A 19,422-nucleotide genomic window follows, 5' to 3' on the forward strand; every position below is an offset into this window, starting at 1 on the left:
TGGACATGAATAAAACATAACATAACAAAATTATAGACATCATTGTTTTTAGTATCTAATTACATTCATTACAAATCTTAATTAAAAATAGGTACGGTACCTACCTACTTGAAAGGTAGGTATAATTTCAAATGATGATTAAAAGTCCGTGTAATAAAAATTTTAATAACACAGAAAATTGCAAACTATTGAAGATAACGACTAAAACAGAATTCCTAACTTTTTAAAGCATACCTCACCTAATGGAGTGATGAGGCTAGTTACATGCGTACCCTTCATTCTCATAACCAAGGTCAAACTTATCTTATAATTGAATTTTTCAACATACGCAAAGTAGTTGAACTTGAACTTCAAGTGAGGCAAGATTCAAGAGATAATTATGTGGCACTTTATTTACATCACAATAATTTCTTTTTTACAAATAGCTTCAGGGTATGTATTAATAAATTTGTGGCAAAATATTAAATAAGAAATGTGGTTAAATTAAATTAAATTTAAGATTAAACAACTTCGACGTCCCCGCTTTGTATCAGATTACCGAACCGCTAACTCATGGAGAGTGTCCGTCATGGGACAGCAGAAACAATCTTCTTTACTTTGTTGACATTCAGAAAGGACAAATTTACAGCTATAATTACACAAACAAGGAAATTACATCCATAATATTGGACGGATTTGTTGCACCTGTCGTTCAGTCAAAATCAGATCCAAATCTTCTTATTGTTGGCCTCGATCGGTCCATTGTTGCAGTAAAATGGGACAGAGAAAATGGTAATTATACTAGTAAAACACTGGTTACGGTAGCCGAAGATAAACCAGATTCGACCATGAATGATGGAAAGGCCGACAAAAGAGGAAGGATTTGGTTTGGTAAGAACAATAATTATTTTGTTTAAATTATGCAAATCATAAGTTGTTTTTTAGGAACAATGGATTATGATGCTGATACTAAAAATCATCCAGATAAAGGGAGTCTTTTCAAAGTGACAAAAAACAGCGTTTCAACACCTCAAGCAGTAATAACTCCCGTTAATGTAAGTAATGGAATGGCCTGGAATAAAGCAAACAACAAATTTTATTACATCGATTCGCCAACTCTCCAAATAATAGAGTATGATTATGACGATGTCAAGGGAGAAATCTCAAATCGGCGAGTAGCCTTCGATTTGAAAGACTACAATCTGACTGCAAGTCCAGACGGTATGACCATTGACGTGGATGACAATTTATGGGTGGCGCTATTTGGCGGAGGCTCCGTAATCAAAGTAAATCCACAAAATGGTCAATTATTAAATCGATATCCAATCCCAGCCCAATGTGTCACTTCCGTCATGTGGGGAGGAACGGATTTAGACATCTTATTCGTAACTACTTCAAAACTACGACTTACTGAAGAAGAGATTAAGCAACAACCAGGCGCCGGCAGCGTTTTTGCTTTAACAAATTTGGGCACTAAAGGATTTCCTGTTTTCGAAGCAGACATACTCGATTCGATTTAAAATTTAAGTATTGTTTATTATAATTTAAATAGGTACGATACAAAAATTATACAGTCTTGGATGATCGTTAACCAATCATTATCACACAAACACACTCACACTATTTACAATTCATCATGTTCTCCATCATCCTTGACCTCTTCACTCTCGTCTTCCGGAATGCCATCTTCGGGAAGATCTTCTTCTTCCTCTACCCCTTCATCCAGAGGTACACCCAAAGTTTTCCTCATCATCGCTTCAATAGAGTGTGCAAAATCCGCAGTTTCTCTCAACATATAACCCGACCTGAGCGTTGCCGTTCTGAACAACATCAACGCCATATCTTTGGCAGTAGGATCCGAAGGATCATCGTTGACACGTTTCAGCAATTCACGCATCAACGGATGTCTTGGATTAATCTCCAGAGTCTTCTTCTGGTTCAAATAATAAGATCTCTGAGGATCGTCAGATTTCTGATGGGCGTTCGAAATAGCCAAACGTTCCATATTTCCGGTCCATCCGAACATGCTAGCGACAAGAGCGCACGGAGAATCACTTAGTCTTTCTGAAACTGTTGCTTTGGCGACGTAGTCCTTGAGAGCATCATCGCTCAACCATTTCGTCAATGGCTCAAATGTTGTTTTCAGCTGCTCTAATTGTTCCTTTCCACCTTCACTTTCGGTCAAACTAAACCCTTCCTTGGCCACATTCTGGAATTTCTTGCCTTCGAATTCGGGAATTGCCGAGATCGCGTATTCATCGACAGCTTCAACGAGATACAAAACTTCGTAGCCTTTACGTAACAAGCGTTCAACAAAAGGTGATTTTTGTACTTCTTCTTTGGATGAACCAGCAATGTAAAAAATGCGTTCTTGTTTAGGTTTCATACGTTTGACGTAATCGGCTAAAGAAGTCATTTTGTCGCTATGAGAGGAATGGAATTGAAGAAGTTTAGCCAATCGGGTACGATTTGCTGGATCTTCAATTGTTCCAAGTTTGATATTTGTGGAGTATTCTTTCCAGAATTTCTCATAGTCTTCTTCAGATATCTTCTTCAACATATCTAAAACTTTACGGACCAATTTCTTTTTAATAACTTTGATAAGCTTGTGTTGCTGAAGAGTTTCACGGGAAACGTTCAAAGGTAAGTCATCTGAATCAACAACACCTCTTACGAAGCTCAAATAAGATGGAATCATGTCGTTAAATTCGTCAGTGATAAATACTCGTCTCACGTACAACTTAATATTGTCAGTTTTGGTACCATATCTGTTAAAACTTTCAGACGGTTGTACTTCTGGTACGTACAGGAGAGCCTTGAAAGTGACTTCCCCTTCAGCAATAAAGTGAACTTTTGCTAAAGGTGCTTTACTGTCTTTAGTTAACGACTTGTAAAACTCATCGTATTCTTTGTCTTCAACTTCTGACGGTTTTTTCGTCCAAATTGGTTTACTGTCATTCAAAAGTTCCCAATCCCAAACAGTCTTATCAACTTTTTTCGTCTTGGGTTTTTCTTCTTCTTTCTCTTCTTCAACAGCTGCCTCATCTTCAGTATCAGGCTTTTCCTTTTCTTCAGACTTCTCATCCTCTTCGATGGGTTCTTCAACTTGTTCAGTATGACTCGTCCACATGTAGATTGGGAAATTAATAAACTGGGAATATTTCTTAACTAAAGAACGGACAGTGTCATGTTCAAGGAAATCTTTAGCTTCAGGTTTCAATTGAAGACTGACTGTCGTGCCCCGTTTTAACGAGTCACCTCTAGGATCGTCAATAATAGAAAAGCTTGACGAATCAGACTCCCAAATGTACTGTTTATCGTCGTTATGTTTTGTTGTTACAATGACTTTATCCGCAACTAAGAAGGCCGAATAGAATCCAACACCAAACTGGCCAATCATATCGTTCATGTCCTGAGCCGTAGACGCATCTTGCATTTTACTCAAAAATTCGGCAGTGCCCGATTTGGCTATAGTACCCAAGTTGTTAACGAGATCCTGTTTGGTCATACCGATACCAGTATCAGTAATATGAAGCATTCCTGCCTCCTTGTCGGCTTTGATACGGATATTCAACTCAGGATTTGAATCCAGCACATTTTTATCTGTCAGTGACAACAAACGTATCTTATCCAAAGCATCAGAGGCATTAGAAATTAATTCCCTGAGGAAAATCTATAAAAAAAAAATTGTTACAAAATATCTTTAAAATAAGATTTCAAACTCACTTCTTTATTTCTATATAAAGAGTTGATGATGAGTTTCATCATCCGATTAACCTCCGTTTGAAAAGTGAATTTTTCCGCTTTCTCGCGTAGTTCTTTTAGCTGGGCAACATTGAGACCGTCCAATTTAATTGCTTCTTCTTCCCTTTTAACGACTTCATCATCTGAAAAACGTACAGGTATTGATCAAACATGAGTGAACAACAAGAGAAAACAAATCAGTCGGGTTTTAAGAAAAAAAATCCTTTCAAACTGTGTTTCGCTCCACAAAATTTAATTGGAAAGTCTAATATACAAATTGGAAAACCATTAAAGTTACGTAAGTTTAGCCTGAATTTTAATTAGTACACTTGAAGCACGTAATTTTTCTTGTCGACTCAAAAATAAATTTAATAATTCAACAATAAAAGATGTGCATTTACAAAGTTTTTGAATTTTTTGCTGTTATGTGAGATGACAATAAAGATACCGGTGCAAAAACAAGAATCCTTTTTTAAACTACCTAATAAATGCAGATAGAGCTTCTCAATTGTAAAAAAATTGATGTAACAATAAATATTATGTTTAAATAGTTTTTGCGACTAATGGAAAATAACATTTCAAACTATAACTCTCTAAACTATAAATCTTATTTTTGTACTAAAAACATTATTTTTGCAGCAAGTACAATTACACCCAAATTTTATTGTAAACATGAATCTGAGTTCCAATGCAAAAACGATGATTTAAAAAAACAATTAGAATATTTAGATGTAAAAGGACCCAGAGAAAAATACAAGGACCCACTCACTGAAAATCAAAGGTAAAATACAGTAAATAAATATTATTCTTAATTAAGATTATAAAACAAAAATAGTTTTCTCTAGTTAAGCTCACTTTATCACGATAAAGTAATAAAAATTAGAAACATTTTGCTTAACAATAATAAAGATAAAATATGTTTTAATCTGCTGTTATAATAATTTTGTAATAATACATCTCGTGCCATTTCTATCGCCACATTGCCAACGTCACAAATGCGTTTTTTTTTTTTTTTTTGGTGAAATACACCACAAACATTTGATTTCTGTTTAAAAGAAGAATCTGTGTTACAACTGCCAAATTTACAGCCAAACCATTTCATAGAGAAAACATTATAAAATGTGACAGAATAGCGGTAGAAATGACACGAGATATACTTAATTAAATGTGAGCAATAATAATAGCTGTCGTTAATTTAAAATTGTCATTCATTTTAACGTTAAAGCTTGAATTACATTGAAGTCTCAGAAAAGTGAACCAAAGTATTTTGTCTCCAACTGTACCTAACTATTTTATATTTTTCATCTGAAATTAATATAAAATAAAATTGTTATTATAGGTATGGTTGGTATCAAGTGCAATTAACAGATTTGGACAGGTCTGACAGAAGACTCCACTTTGCCAAACAAACAAATCCCATTGTAAAAGAACACTTAATGAATTACGAAAATATACGTTAAATTACCTGTTCTTGACCCTTCTCTACTAGCCCCTAAATCCAAGTCAACCTTTTCGACCGTTCCTTCCCCAATAGATTCATCTGCTCTTGTGAATCCTAAAAATGCTAATTGAAAACCACTAAAAGCTAAACTAATTTTTATATTTACCAATTAAAAGCAATAAACTGACCACTAAAAATATCAACTGCTTCATTTTTTCAATAAAAATAGACCTTTTTAATTCATTCAGAACAACATTGGTATTAAACGTGACACCTTACAAATCAAACCAAATTTCAGAATGATGACAGACCGGGCTTCTAGAAGAGTTTACACCGAAATATAGCCAATCAATTCGCACCACGCTGGGTGACGTAAGTTTAGTATTTTCTCTTCACCAATTACGGAGAGCAAAATCATCACACATACAAATGGCGGCTTTAGATTGGTTATTAGTTTGATTATTAAAATGCGCCAAATTTGAATTTGTCGAAAAGAGAAGTAAACCCATATTGAAAATTCTAATAAAAATAAAACAATTAAAAAAAAGGTTTATTTAAGAGTTACATCATATATTTTTCTTTATTATCTGACAAAATACGAGCTGAAGACTTTGCATCTAAAAATAGAGAACTAACTTCTTCAACGTCTGCTTTAGTAATAGTATCTCTGCCATTAGTTTTGGCCGTTAAAGACGCGGGCGTAAGTAACTGTACTGCATATCTTAAGGTGGCCCTCGACCCAACATCGCCTAAAGTCGAAAGAGCTTCCGGCTCAATTTCCAAGCCTTCAGTGGACGCTCTCAACTTTAAAATTTGTTCTAATTCAGATCTGGAATATGGTAAAGTGCGAATTATCACTAAACGATCCAAAAGATCCAAAGGAATGCCATGAGGGGCTACAATGTCATCTGTGCCTCTAATTACACAACGCCCTCTATTTGTCGCAAAAATAACAATAGGTGCAATTGCACTCTCTAGTGCTCTGTGTAAATAAGTAAAAGTTTCAATATCCAACATGTGAATTTCATCAATGAAAAGTACTCCTGGAACTAACTCGGCTATCCCTTGGTCGATGTATTTATCAACAACTTTGTTTATTTCACGGCGTAGTTTGTCGGTTATTTCGGTTTTCTTCGGTTTCAAAAGTTGGCCCATCATTGAGAGAACGTCTTGTCCACCTTGAGGCTTGGCATTTGCGGCATCTAAATCGTGAAGAGTTACATCCTTAAAAAAAATATGAAGCAAAGCAATAAAATGTTTTTTATACGTACTTGAACCACTTCTTTCTTCTTATGAACTTCTCCTTTTGGAAGTGGTACATATTCCTCAGCTTCTAAATCAAATTCAGTTGCATATCCATCAGATCTTCCTTGACGCTTAACAGCCCCACTGTTGGCTTCAATATAAATTACGTCACCTACTTCAACTTTTTCTTTCTGGAGGGCTTCATATATGCTAGGGTCTAATTTCAGTTGTTTGCTACCTTTTGCTGTTTTTAAGCCAATGATGACATGGCTCACAGTTTTTCCATAACCTAAGATAACCAAACGCAAATCATGTATTCAGTCAGTGGTATAAAAGTACAACCTCCAGCGGGATTCTCTGTTTCAACAGGAGTCAACTCAGTAACCTCCCCTTCATAAACCTCCTTAGTTTCCCTAATGCGCAACCCTATAGCCCTCCGAAAATTTTCCATTAAGACTTCTGTCTTCTTAATTTCAGAACTGTAAACTTCCGACCCGACCATAGGACAAAATGGCACTTTATTACCCAATTCTTGTGCGATGGCCAATGCTATTGCAGTTTTCCCGGTCCCAGGAGGACCTGCTAAAAGTACAGCTCGGCCAGCCATTTTTTTACTTCTTATCATATCTACGACTATTCCTGCGGCCTTAAAACACAAGAATTAGTTGAATTTTACTTTAAAAAATTGTAACCTAACCTCTCTGGCTTGTTCTTGACCGACCAATCCAGCTGCTGTAGGTAGCGCGAAACCATTTTCGTCCAATCCTAAACCTTTGATGTGGCTGTGGGCACTTATTCGTTGGGTTTTCACCGTGCTTTTTACTTCTTCAATCTTCATTTTTGAGAAATCACGCTAACCAAACTTTGTTTGATCAATTTGATTTTTATTGTTGTGATGTTGGTATGGCAACTTGGCTACAACTAAATTTGGGGATTTTAGTGACATTTGGTTGGTGACAATTATTTTGAATTTTTGGAGAAAATTTTAAAATATTTCTATTATATTATCATTTATTAACCATCGAGTTGTGTGATAGATTATAGTAAAAACATTGTGTGTCATCTATGTTTAACGTTGTTGAGATTTTTTTTTTTACATTAAATTAAATTAATTTGTGATGGATCGCACTGATTGCAGTCAGCTGAGAAAGAACTTGTCAACATGACAGTCCTTTGCTAATTCAATTATTGAAAACTTTCTAATTTTCCTTTAATGAATACTTTCGATTTTAACGATTATAAATAAATTCCACAGCAGGTGAGTATTTCTATTTGACGTGTTTGTTTGTCTCTTTCTCGACTAGTAGCAGTAGCTATCGCTGTCTTTCAGGTTCAAACCATCGGCCAAAATCATGTGATTCGTTGTACACCAACCAAGCTCCAATGACAGTCGTTCTGACTGGAGCTTAGTAATTGATTATTACTTTAGTTAAGGCAGTTCAACTATTAGGTGTCAGTGATTGTGGATGAGTGAGTGGAAACAATATACAATTGATAGGAAAACTGCTTGGTCACGATCACTCAAAAATTAAAATATTTCAAGAGAAAAGTACAAGAAGATGAAGTAAAATGGCACCCAGTTTTAGCAAATATGTGACACGAAACAACGCTCTTGCAGCCGCTGGAGCATCTACAGCATTGCTATGGATTTTATTATCAAAACGAAAAAAGAATGCTTATAACCTGGACAGGTATGAAAATTTCCCTTGTTTTCACAGTTGTTTGAATCTTTGGGTTTTGTAGGAGAAAAGTGAGGAAAACTGTGGATGAGGAAGTCAAATATTTTATATCTGAGAAGAAAGAAAATAGGATTAAAGCCCAAGTTGATAAACAATTTCTTAAACAACTTAATCATCTACTTAAAATTATTATCCCAGGATGGACTTCACCTGAAGCTGGATTTCTATTCCTAGTTGCTGCAAGTTTAGTTACCAGATCTGTTTGTGATTTATGGATGATAGATAATGGAACTAAAATAGAAAGGTAATAGTGGTAGCAACAACAATGAGTTGTTGATTACATAAGTTAAGGAAGCTTAGAGGTTATGTAATTGCATTCAAAATCTGAACTGTATGTAGTTAAGTAAAGGTTTTTAAAGGCTATGAGTTTAAATATTTATACAATATTAGCTAGCATTAATAGTTTTTCGCTAATTTCATATGAAAATTAAATTATCCTTTAAATTATCTTCTTATTGTAAAAAGCAATGGTTAAAAGTGTGCAATTACATTATTTTAAGCAAAATAGAAATGGTGACGTTTATCATCGTGACTTGATTATACTGGTACAAAACTCAGTGTTTTAATTAAAATTCATTAACCTTGAGGGGTTCATTATCTGTTTTAATTTAAATAGGAAAAATACCATCAATGTTTTACTGTTGTATAGATTTTGCCTCCACTTATTAATGTTGACACAGCTGCTTTCACCCTACAGTTAATATTATTTTTTTAATAACACGTGTTGTGAGAAAATTTCGTAACCTAAATGGTACATGGTCTCGCTTTTCGCTAGACTGCTATACTGTTATGTAATTATATTTTGTTTCTAATCATGCATTGATTGTTTGTATACAGACCTGAATTACTCATTCCTTACATTTTTTTTATGGTAAACATGCTTATTATTATTAAATACGGAGTGCAGATAGTTGCTAAGCTGAATGACGTAAATGTATGTATTGTGCATCATTTTTAATGAGAACCGTGCTCATTTGCTGATGGAAATTTTATTACTTTAATGAACTGTGTACTCTACCTTTCTCTTAAAACAATCAGTGACAAGAATAGAAATTATAATTAATTAGAGCTTATTCCATATCTGCTGGCGAACTGACAGTGACAGAAAAGACACTTGGAGTGCGCCCACTTGGTTAAGATAAAAAAATACATGGGCGTACTTTTTTTCTCTAAAAATTTTGAAGACAAAGATTGTTAGGAATATCATTTTTGAAAATTCTTTTCATGCGTTAACAATTTAATAATTTGTTCATCATTCTTCATCTTATGTACGAGTACCTACTTATTATATTTTTTTAAAGAATGACAGTGGTTTTGAAATATTATTTCATACGACGCCTATGAACAATATTTTTTTTAATAGTAAACATACGTTTAGTGTCAATATTCAGTCATTTTTGACAACGTCAGTTCGCCACCAGATTTGGAACAAGCTATAGTAGTAAACACTCCTTATTCATAATTTTTGTAAATGACACAAATGATCAAAGAATTAGAATAAGTTATAGTACTGTATGGCAACATTGTTACAAAAATGTGGTATGTACCTAACATATTTTTGTAATGCAATTTGAGTGGTCTTTAACAATATTTATTTCGAGAACATTAATACAATTTAATCGTTTTCATTTTAAAATACATTGATTTGCATCTTTTTTTACTCCTTTCTCTAAAGTGTCACATTTTGCACTGACAAAAATCATGTGTAAAGCGTCATTTTATATAAGATTACTCATTAGAAACGAATTGTTGTCGAGTCAGTTGTTTTCGACAATTAAACACGCTTGAAGTTTTATTAAACACGGCTGTTATATTTAGTTGACATATCAAGTTTGAGTTGAAATAATTTATGTTTTATTTGTTTATTTGGTCGTAGAAAAAGTATAGTATGCAACACGTTTTATGTACTTACTTATTTATTAAACACTCGCTTTGTTTGTGCCTAACTGTGAGTAAGTGTCGTTTAAAACACTTGTTGCATAATACAGGGTGATTCTTAAATAGAACGACAAAAACTTACCCTTGGTAGTATCAAATGAGAACATGCTGGATAAAATATTTAAAAAATTCTTTGTTTAACCGTTCTCCAAATAAAATTTATTAAAGTTATTTTCGAGGTAAAGCGTACGCCACTGATGTGTTCGTAAATAGTATTAGCACAGGTAGTGGAAACCGTGGTATTAATTTGATCAAAATGTACTTGATCATTGCAACAACAATTCATAAACGCCGTAAGTGGCACGGATCAAGGGGGTTTTGCCCCTACAAAATATAAACGTAAAAAGGGTACAGTTTGTCTCCATTTATACTAGGGAAGCTGTGATAAAATTTTGTCGGTCTATTTAAGAAAAATATTACGAGAGGATTTTTGAATGTTTCTATTTTTTTTATTTTGTTATAAATTGTAAGTTTATTTGCGTTTGTTATACCTTATCAACTCTATTAACAATGAAAAAATACAGGGATGTTCCGTTTTTATTGTTACAAATTTAACCAGATGATTTTAAGATAAAAGTTTCCTATAAACATGTATCGAAAAATATTATATAAGGGAGCTACATCCTGAAAGGGGTGCTTCTTTTAATGGATTTTTTCCAATATTTCAGGAACCATATTGTAGATAAAATTACAAAATTTCGCACAACTGATCACCTTTATACACCCAAACGAATGCAAAGATAAAATGTCGAAATTTTTACTTAAGGGCGTCCTAAACTGGGGGGATAAAAAGTACCCTAACTATTTTGGGTGTTGGTTTTTGCCACTTTCAGCCCCAAATTTCTAAGTTTTATAGTTTTTTACAAAAACGAGGTCTCTTCCGTTTTTTCGACACAATTTATCGTTTTTGAGTAAAATTGGTTTACAATGTGTCTTACAGACCTTAAAGAGGATAAAAATGAAAAAGCAAATTCGTTTTGCCGTTTAAGAATTTCGTGATTAAAAATTTTGACAACTGATTTTTAAATTCGTTCAAGTGTTCAAAGGTTATCATCTGTACCAACTTTTGTAATTTTATCTATTCTGCAATAGTGCGTTTTCGCACTTTTTTAATGAGGTTTTCCCCATTAAAAAAGGCATCTCTTTTAGGGGGTGTAGCTCGCTTGTATAACATTTTTTGATACATGTTCATAGGAAACGTTTGTCTTAAAATTGAATATTCTATCACCTGATCAAATTTGTAACTATATTAACGGAACACTTTGTATACTTTATGTGAAGAAATGTTTATTTATAATCAATTCTGTTACTGTTACAGACGCTGTCCTAAAAGTCGTATTTCTTTGTTTCAGTGCTATAGTTTCTATGGACAAGAATCTTTTTAAAAGGCGCCTTATAAAATTCATCGTCGCTCTTCCATTAATAGCAGTGGTAAACAACATCCTCAAGTTTTCGATTGGAGAACTTAAATTAAGATTACGCACAAATATGACACGTCGTCTGTACGAAGAGTATCTCAAAAACTTTACATATTATCGCATGTCTAACCTAGACAACCGCATCAGCAACGCCGACCAACTTCTAACCACTGACGTCGATAAATTTTGCGAAAGCGTATCAGAGCTTTATTGTAATACTGCTAAACCACTTCTTGACATTGGCATCTACGTCTATAAACTCTCATCAACTTTAGGTGGAGGTACGCCAGCGTTGATGTTGGGTTATTTATTTGTATCTGGGGCGTTGTTAACCCATTTGAGAAGACCCACAGCGAGATTAACAGCCGGAGAACAGAAGCTAGAAGGCGAATTCAGACATATCAATTCACGATTGATAACGCATTCTGAGGAAATAGCTTTCTACAATGGAAATTCGCGCGAAAAAGCGACCTTGTTATCTAGTTATAACAAACTATTAAACCATTTGAGGAAATTTTTGCGGTTTAGGGTCTTTATGGGTGTAATTGATAATCTAGTGGCTAAATATTTTGCCAGTGTTGTCGGATTTTGGGCTGTGTCTTTACCATTTATGTCACAAGCACATTCGCTCGCCGGTTCGCAACATGGCGAAAGGTCCCGATTGTACTACACTTACGGGCGAATGTTGGTAAAACTGGCCGAAGCTATAGGTCGGCTGGTTTTAGCAGGCCGTGAGTTAACTAGATTGGCTGGCTTTACAGCACGAGTGACGCAATTAAGACAAGTTCTCGATGAATTAAATCAAGGAAATTATGAACGCACGATGGTCACAGGGGCCGAAACGTTGAAAGCAAACGGCGGCAAATTTATCTTTCAAAACAATATAATTAAATTTGATCGAGTACCTTTGATCACACCCAATGGGGATGTTTTGATCAAAGAAATCAGTTTTGAGATTAAATCCGGAATGAATGTCTTAGTTTGCGGACCTAATGGAGCCGGAAAATCGTCATTGTTTAGAGTTTTGGGCGAATTATGGCCGTTGTTTGGAGGAGAGTTGACTAAACCGCCGCGTGGAAAATTGTTCTACATTCCTCAAAGGCCGTATATGACTTTAGGATGCCTAAGAGATCAGTTGACTTATCCACATTCGGGTTCTGAGGCTTTAAGGAGGGGCACCAGTGATAAACAATTGGAGGAACATCTTCATAGGGTTCAGTTAGGGTACTTGTTGGAGCGCGAGGGAGGCTTGGACGCAATCGCTGATTGGCTAGATGTTTTAAGTGGAGGGGAGAAACAACGTATTGCTATGGCACGTCTGTTTTATCATAAGCCTCAGTTTGCTATTTTGGATGAATGTACCAGTGCTGTTTCGGTGGATGTTGAAGGAAGCATGTACAAGTATTGTAGGGAAGTTGGTATAACACTGTTGACAGTGTCACATAGGAAGTCTTTATGGCAACATCACGAATACGTTTTACACTTGGACGGGAGAGGAGGGTACTCTTTCCGGCCTATAGAAGATGTAACAGAGCAATTTGGGTCTTAATTAGTGTTAAGATTTAGGAAAATTCATACAATGACTACATTACAATTGATCATGAGAAGATCAATTTTTAATTAAAAACAATGAATTTTTTGTTCATGGCCTTCTGTGTTTACTCGATACAATAATGTTTTTCCGTATTTGATATATTGGTGGTTTTATAGTTAAAATGGCGCACAAACAAATTTAACATTATTTTGTATTATGTTTTATGTATTTATATGTATATGACTTGGATTTTAAAAAGACAGTCTATTTTTAGAAAAATATACATTATGGGATTTTATAAAATGTTTGCAAAAATATAACAAATAAAACAATCTCTTGGTTTGTTATTGCGAGAACAATTCTCTGATCAGAATTTTTTTTATCAATAACTAATAAACTGGAAAAATAATTTAACTGAATTTCTACTTTTTTTTGGACAGAAAGCAAAATTAAAAATATGTTACAAACAATTCTGGTTTCTGTATCCATGGCCTACTGTGGTGTCTTTTTTAAATTTTATTTATAATTATGAGGTCAAATCTCTCATATGAGGTCACGGTCTTTTTTTCAAGTTGTAGGTTATTTATATGTCTCTTTCACTCTTTGATTTAAAAGTTTTATGTGTGGCCTAATATGGTGTCTATTAGCTTACCTAACTTGATATACTTTCCTACTTGTTATATTTTTTTGTTTAAAAAACTGTCAAAAGAGAAATTTGCGTGTAACGTGTAATAGATTGCTCTAGACACTTCTTAAGTCAGTCTACATGAAAGTAAAAAAAAATACTTCTGTTTTTCTAGTCTCAATAATTCAAAATTGTACTTACACTTTTTGAATTAATGAAAACAAATGAACAAAATAATTTGTGTAATAAATTAAATGAAAGATTTTGTTAAATGTATAATGTTTGTACCTACCTATGTTAAACTTTTTGTTAAGTCATTTTGGTGTTGGAAAAGAAAACGTTGCAATAAAAAAGGTTATTTATTTTTATTAACTAGGTATATCAAAATATTTATTTTTTACCTTCAGTTGCAGGTCTAATCCGTCGTAATTGTAGGGATTAATAGATTGCTATATTTTTTGAAAATATTTTATTGGAACATGTGCACATTAAAGTCAAACAGCTATGTATTTAAAGCGAGATGTAGTGGATTTATGTCCACCTAACAAAATTAATAGCAGTAGAATGTGATATAATTGTTGTTTGAACAAATCGATCCGTTAGTTCAACAACAATAATTGTTTTCCTAGATTTATTATACACAACAAGAAAACCTGGTAACATGCTATAAAATAAATATTTATATCATAACACCATAATTCTGCATTACTATGTTATCCTACTAATAGAAAATACTTTTTAGGAACAGCGTAAACTTAAAGCTATAAGCTAATTCACTATAAATACTGTTTGTAAATCATTTAGGTAAGCTCGCGGAAGCATACAAACAATCACAAACAGGTCATAAAACCATTTAAGCATGACCCCACCCTTTTGTAAGTCTTTTCCACAAACTAGGTTTATCTATATTGGCAGGTGGAGGTTGATCGTTTTTAATTTGTTCTAAAAATCCCGCTGATGTTTGCGTGGGCGAATTTGGTTCGACCGCCGCATCCCCAATTTCCCGCAAGTCTCTCATCATTTTTTTTCTTATAGTCTTTTTCATACTTAAGTGTCTTTCTAAAGTCTTGTATTTATGTTTGGTCCGATTATCTACATTGTTTTCGACAACAGGAACTCGCGGATTTTCTTTATCCACTTCTTTATTGCAGTTCCATATATCACGCACATCTCTTATTTTTCTATCGTTGACTGAAGACATTTTTCATAGTCGTTTCTGCAAAACAAAAAAAATTATTTGTAAGAAAGTTGAACGGTAAAAACAAATGCAAATTCACAAAACGCTTTTCTCCTCCAAAACTTATTTATTTTAGAAAGTTATTTACTTGTGTAGTTTTAGATTGCTTTATTCATGTCATTTTAATAAAAAATTAGCATGATATTCAAGAAAATGATAGATAAAAGGTGAAATTCTACTTACTTTCGATCGAACAATATTTAATGATGTTATAGCAAATTTTTTTATTGTATATTGCTAGTTTGTAAATGGACAATAAATTTTTGATCTATTTTTAAAACTTACCTCATATTTTTACTTATAAATAAAGCTAGAGATCAATGGAAGGTAACATGACTTAAGTTACTGTAACTTAGTTCTTTATGTCTTTGCTAGTTCAAGGTAAACGACTTTAGCACAATTTTTTTCACTTAAAACTCACTGCATTTTATATTTTTATACAAAATAAATTGAACTTGAATTACGTCTTAGGGTACTTACCTTTGTTCGGACGTTTTTACATGTTGTTTCTTGGAGGAACGTGTTTCGTTTGTGTTTAATGCACTCTACTGAACTTTTACTTTCAAATGTAGGCGATCAAGTTTATTTCTTTGTTTTCAAAGTTGATCTTTTTACTTTCCTTGCATACAGAAGCGGTAGATTTAAAACTACGATATGAAATGAGGTAATCCGTCATTTTCACGTAAATAATCGATTGTTTTAAGGAGAGTATTAAGAAATTGCAGATAACAACGCCCATATAACTATTCATCGAAATCGTAAATAATCGCCAGACGGCTCAAAAATTTATTCTCATTAACAATTAACGTAAATAAAATAGCCACAAAGCAGTCAAACTCATTAGATTCATTATATTAAAATACCAAAAAGATTGTTTTATCATTTACAAAATATTTCAATTTCGCAGTTATGTTTCCAAGAAGAGGATTAAATAGCGTCAACAAGAAAGATAAGATTAAAGGAAAATTCAGTGGCAATACGAGGTATTTGAATTCCCGCCACATTTCATAACAACTTGAAAGCGCCCAATCAGAAACCTCCAAATGTACAGATACTTTATTTGCGAATGGTACACGTTAGCATTTAATCAATTGGTCATTCCTTGCGTTAAACAAGGACAAAATTTCAACGTTTATCGCTATCATTGTACACCGTGTTCGCTTTAGCCAATCACATCATTCCATCTGTCGTATTAGTCACGTATCACCGACGTACTGTCGTCCAATCACATCGTTTACAATGCCTTGAGTGTGAGAGCGATAGAGATATTGCGATAAGCGATTTACTTCAGTTTGTATACGTCTGTCTCACTATTTTTCTGGCATTTGTGGTAGATTCGTGGCGAGAATTTGACGTTGCCGATTGTAATATTTTTAGTAAAATTATTATAAAATGAAGTCTTCTTTCTTGGTGTTTATGTTAAGTGCATATTTTTATGCATCGAATGCTGAAGTATATCTTGAAGAAAAATTCCAAGATGGTAAGTTTTTTTTAAGGGCTAGGTTGTTACACGCCGGTTCAGGAAGTTCGAGAATCTTGCTTTATTTTTTAAGGACATAGCTAATTTTCCCTAATTGCAGATTCCTGGGAAAAGAATTGGATATACAGTAAACATCCGGGGAAAGAGTTTGGAAAATTTAAGTTGACTGCCGGGAAATTTTTCAACAATGAGGAAGAAGACAAAGGTAATGGGTTTGCTCTTGCGACAATGTTTTTCTAGCTGTACTTCTGTTGAAAATCTTTAAATGTAGTACGTTTTCACATATTTTTCATTAAAAAAAATGTAAAAAAACATGAAATTGTCATCTTCAAAAATTGAATTTTGAGAGAGTTTTTGATATATAATTGAAGTCTGAAAGCGATTTTCTTTTTGCATAATAGATGACTGATTAGTAATTATTGATCACAAATGTGCAAATCAGAATAATTTCTTTTAAATTGCATTTACTGTACTTAGGCGCTCATTATGAATAATGTCTAATGTATCTTTAAAAGGGTGACCAGTTTTACTTTCATTTCAGTCTCCCTATCATGGTTTTCAAATTTCTTCTGAATGGTAAAACTTGTGGTTATCTTGTATAATTGGAGATAAGAAATTTATTTAATTTGTGTCATAACTTCTGATAATTTGAGTGATAACTTGGAATACTTTTTTGGCCAACGAGGCAACTGATAAGGTGACATATGGACAGGTTTAAAAAACAAATATTACTTAATTATAAAAGAATTATTTATTTTCAAATAAATTTGGAAATTACATAAATAAATAATTTTCATTAAATAAATGTGAGAAAAAACAGTAAAAATTTGATACTTGACTCAAAATTAAACCTAAACATAATTTTATTACATATTTAGTTCGGATGTATTTTTGGATTTGACGTCGTTGTTTTTTCACCTTTTCAACAATGTATGATGCCAATTCATCCTGTTTTACATCAAGAAATATATTTCTTATTCGGAAATGAGAAATTATGTCAACGATTTTCTATAGATAATAATTTGATGATTCGCGCACTTTATTTGTAATTTTAAACGATTCTGTCATAAACATTTGAACGAAGAAAAGATACATCTGATTTCTAATTTTGAAAGAATGAAACTCAATTTTTGAAAATATGTATGTACTTATTGAGAAAATGCTTGTTGCATTTGGATTTAAATTTTGCACTTTTCAGTTAAATGGCGGAAAAATTTTGTTTTTAAAATTCAAGTGCCTGTGGTTATATACATATTTTGAAATTCAAATTTGACAGTTCGTCTTCAAAAGTTGTAATTACAAAATTGTCAATTGTGATATACTCTGGTTTGATTTTTATTATTGAATGATACTTACACTATAACGGATTATAAAACTATTATATAATTCAACTACTTATTAACATAAAAAGTACACGACATGCAATATACTAGAATAAGAATATTTAAAATAAACAAATATTTATTATCTATTCTTTATCTGAACCATTTTTTTTATCTTGGATGAATTTGTATGATCTTTTTCTAATATTTTTTTGGAAAATGTGATTCTTTTCTATGCATTTATTACCAAACCGGTAATTACGCAAGCACCTCCGCCTTGCACTGATAGATTTCTCCTTGTAGGTATCCAAACGTCACAGGACGCCCGATTCTACGCACTAAGCAGAAAATTCAAACCTTTCTCAACTGAAGGAAAGGATTTGGTCATCCAATTTACAGTAAAACACGAACAGAACATCGACTGCGGGGGAGGTTACATTAAAGTCTTTGATTGTTCCCTTAATCAGGAGGATATGCATGGCGAATCACCATACCGTATTATGTTCGGTCCAGATATCTGCGGCCCCGGCACTAAAAAAGTCCACGTAATCCTCAACTACAAAGACAAGAACGTACTAATCAACAAAGATATCCGCTGCAAAGACGACGTATATACACACGCATACACTCTGATTATCCGGCCCGACAATACCTATGAAGTCCAAATCGACGGTGAAAAAACCGAAAGTGGCGAATTGGAAGCCGATTGGGATCTCCTTCCACCCAAGAAGATCAAGGATCCTGAAGCCAAAAAACCGGAAGATTGGGACGACCGTGCTACAATCCCTGATCCCGATGACAAGAAACCGGAAGACTGGGACAAGCCGGAACACATCCCTGACCCAGAAGCCACCAAGCCTGATGATTGGGACGACGAAATGGACGGCGAATGGGAACCACCAATGATCGATAATCCTGAATTCAAAGGAGAATGGCAGCCTAAACAAATCGACAATCCTGCTTACAAAGGACCATGGGTGCATCCAGAAATCGATAATCCTGAATACACTCCTGATTCTGAATTGTACAAACATAAGGAAATCTGCGCCGTTGGGTTCGATTTGTGGCAGGTCAAGTCTGGTACCATCTTTGATAACGTTTTGGTGACTGATGATGTAGAGTACGCTAAGAAGGCCCTTTCCGGATTGAAGGAAAGACAAGACGGAGAGAAGAAATCGAAAGAAGAACAAGATAAGGCTGAAAAAGATGCAGCTGCTGCTGAAGAAAAGAAGGATGATAACGACGATGAAGACGACGAGGATGATGATGATGGCGAAGAAGATCATGTGCCACAAGTAGAGGTAACAAATCGCCTTTTCTTCTAGTATTTCTTCTAATTGTTTTCTTTACAGGAAAATCATGACGAGTTGTGAGTGTAAAAGAGACAATTTTTATATCTTACTGTGTGCAGTGTTTTGTTCCATAGTGTGTACTATTTCTTTGACTGATTTTTGTTAATAATGAGCGTATTACTTCTAATAAAACACAAAATCCTACAATAAGTTGTTTTTGTATTCACATTTTATTTGTACAAATTTGAAATAAATTATTATATCTTGTATTTAATTTTATATAGATATGTACACGTACGACCGCTGCTCTTCCATTTTCACTTTTTGTAAGATAATTATGTAAATGGTTAATAAACACGAACCTCCGTTATGAGATTACTTTTTTTTTATGACTACCCAGGTTTGACCCCAAATCACTTTGGTGGCAA

At 33.7% G+C, this 19,422-nt stretch overlaps 6 protein-coding genes across 7 annotated transcripts; 4 read left to right on the plus strand and 2 right to left on the minus strand.

Moving 5' to 3' along the window:
- Positions 1–273: 273 nt before the first annotated feature.
- LOC123015823 (regucalcin-like) lies at positions 274–1,570 on the plus strand. Its single transcript, XM_044415822.1, has 3 exons — positions 274–432; positions 500–870; positions 925–1,570. The coding sequence occupies exons 1-3, from the start codon at positions 380–382 to the stop codon at positions 1,497–1,499; spliced, it is 999 nt and encodes a 332-aa protein (XP_044271757.1). The 5' UTR covers positions 274–379; the 3' UTR covers positions 1,500–1,570.
- On the minus strand, positions 1,495–5,493 carry LOC123015819 (endoplasmin). 2 transcript variants are annotated; one of them, XM_044415817.1, is made up of 4 exons: positions 5,331–5,493; positions 5,189–5,278; positions 3,706–3,866; positions 1,495–3,652 (listed from the first exon to the last, which is right to left on the minus strand). In XM_044415817.1, the coding sequence occupies exons 1-4, from the start codon at positions 5,374–5,376 to the stop codon at positions 1,604–1,606; spliced, it is 2,346 nt and encodes a 781-aa protein (XP_044271752.1). In that variant the 5' UTR covers positions 5,377–5,493; the 3' UTR covers positions 1,495–1,603. The 2 variants fall into 2 exon arrangements, with proteins under 2 accessions (XP_044271752.1, XP_044271751.1); XM_044415816.1 differs by having other exon boundaries at positions 5,189–5,287.
- On the plus strand, positions 3,270–5,347 carry LOC123015825. Its single transcript, XM_044415825.1, has 3 exons — positions 3,270–4,021; positions 4,363–4,504; positions 5,063–5,347. Exons 1-3 carry the CDS (start codon positions 3,895–3,897, stop codon positions 5,181–5,183), a joined length of 390 nt encoding a protein of 129 aa, XP_044271760.1. The 5' UTR covers positions 3,270–3,894; the 3' UTR covers positions 5,184–5,347.
- Positions 5,494–5,700: 207 nt separating the features above from the next.
- LOC123013974 (ruvB-like helicase 1) lies at positions 5,701–7,312 on the minus strand. Its single transcript, XM_044412859.1, has 4 exons — positions 7,107–7,312; positions 6,752–7,055; positions 6,436–6,698; positions 5,701–6,388 (listed from the first exon to the last, which is right to left on the minus strand). The coding sequence occupies exons 1-4, from the start codon at positions 7,245–7,247 to the stop codon at positions 5,726–5,728; spliced, it is 1,371 nt and encodes a 456-aa protein (XP_044268794.1). The 5' UTR covers positions 7,248–7,312; the 3' UTR covers positions 5,701–5,725.
- A 239-nt stretch (positions 7,313–7,551) lies between these two features.
- On the plus strand, positions 7,552–15,184 carry LOC123014629 (ATP-binding cassette sub-family D member 3). The gene is made up of 4 exons (XM_044413841.1): positions 7,552–7,667; positions 7,740–8,100; positions 8,153–8,392; positions 11,439–15,184. The coding sequence occupies exons 2-4, from the start codon at positions 7,979–7,981 to the stop codon at positions 13,051–13,053; spliced, it is 1,977 nt and encodes a 658-aa protein (XP_044269776.1). The 5' UTR covers positions 7,552–7,667; positions 7,740–7,978; the 3' UTR covers positions 13,054–15,184.
- A 1,022-nt stretch (positions 15,185–16,206) lies between these two features.
- Positions 16,207–19,367, plus strand: LOC123016043 (calreticulin). The gene is made up of 4 exons (XM_044416233.1): positions 16,207–16,380; positions 16,481–16,585; positions 18,006–19,003; positions 19,055–19,367. The coding sequence occupies exons 1-4, from the start codon at positions 16,293–16,295 to the stop codon at positions 19,073–19,075; spliced, it is 1,212 nt and encodes a 403-aa protein (XP_044272168.1). The 5' UTR covers positions 16,207–16,292; the 3' UTR covers positions 19,076–19,367.
- Positions 19,368–19,422: the final 55 nt, after the last annotated feature.

Source organism: Tribolium madens, unplaced genomic scaffold (assembly GCF_015345945.1).
Source record: "Tribolium madens isolate multiple individuals breed KSU strain unplaced genomic scaffold, Tmad_KSU_1.1 Scaffold_19;HRSCAF=116;Tcas5.2_LG9, whole genome shotgun sequence".
In the NCBI taxonomy this organism is placed as follows: domain Eukaryota; kingdom Metazoa; phylum Arthropoda; class Insecta; order Coleoptera; family Tenebrionidae; genus Tribolium; species Tribolium madens.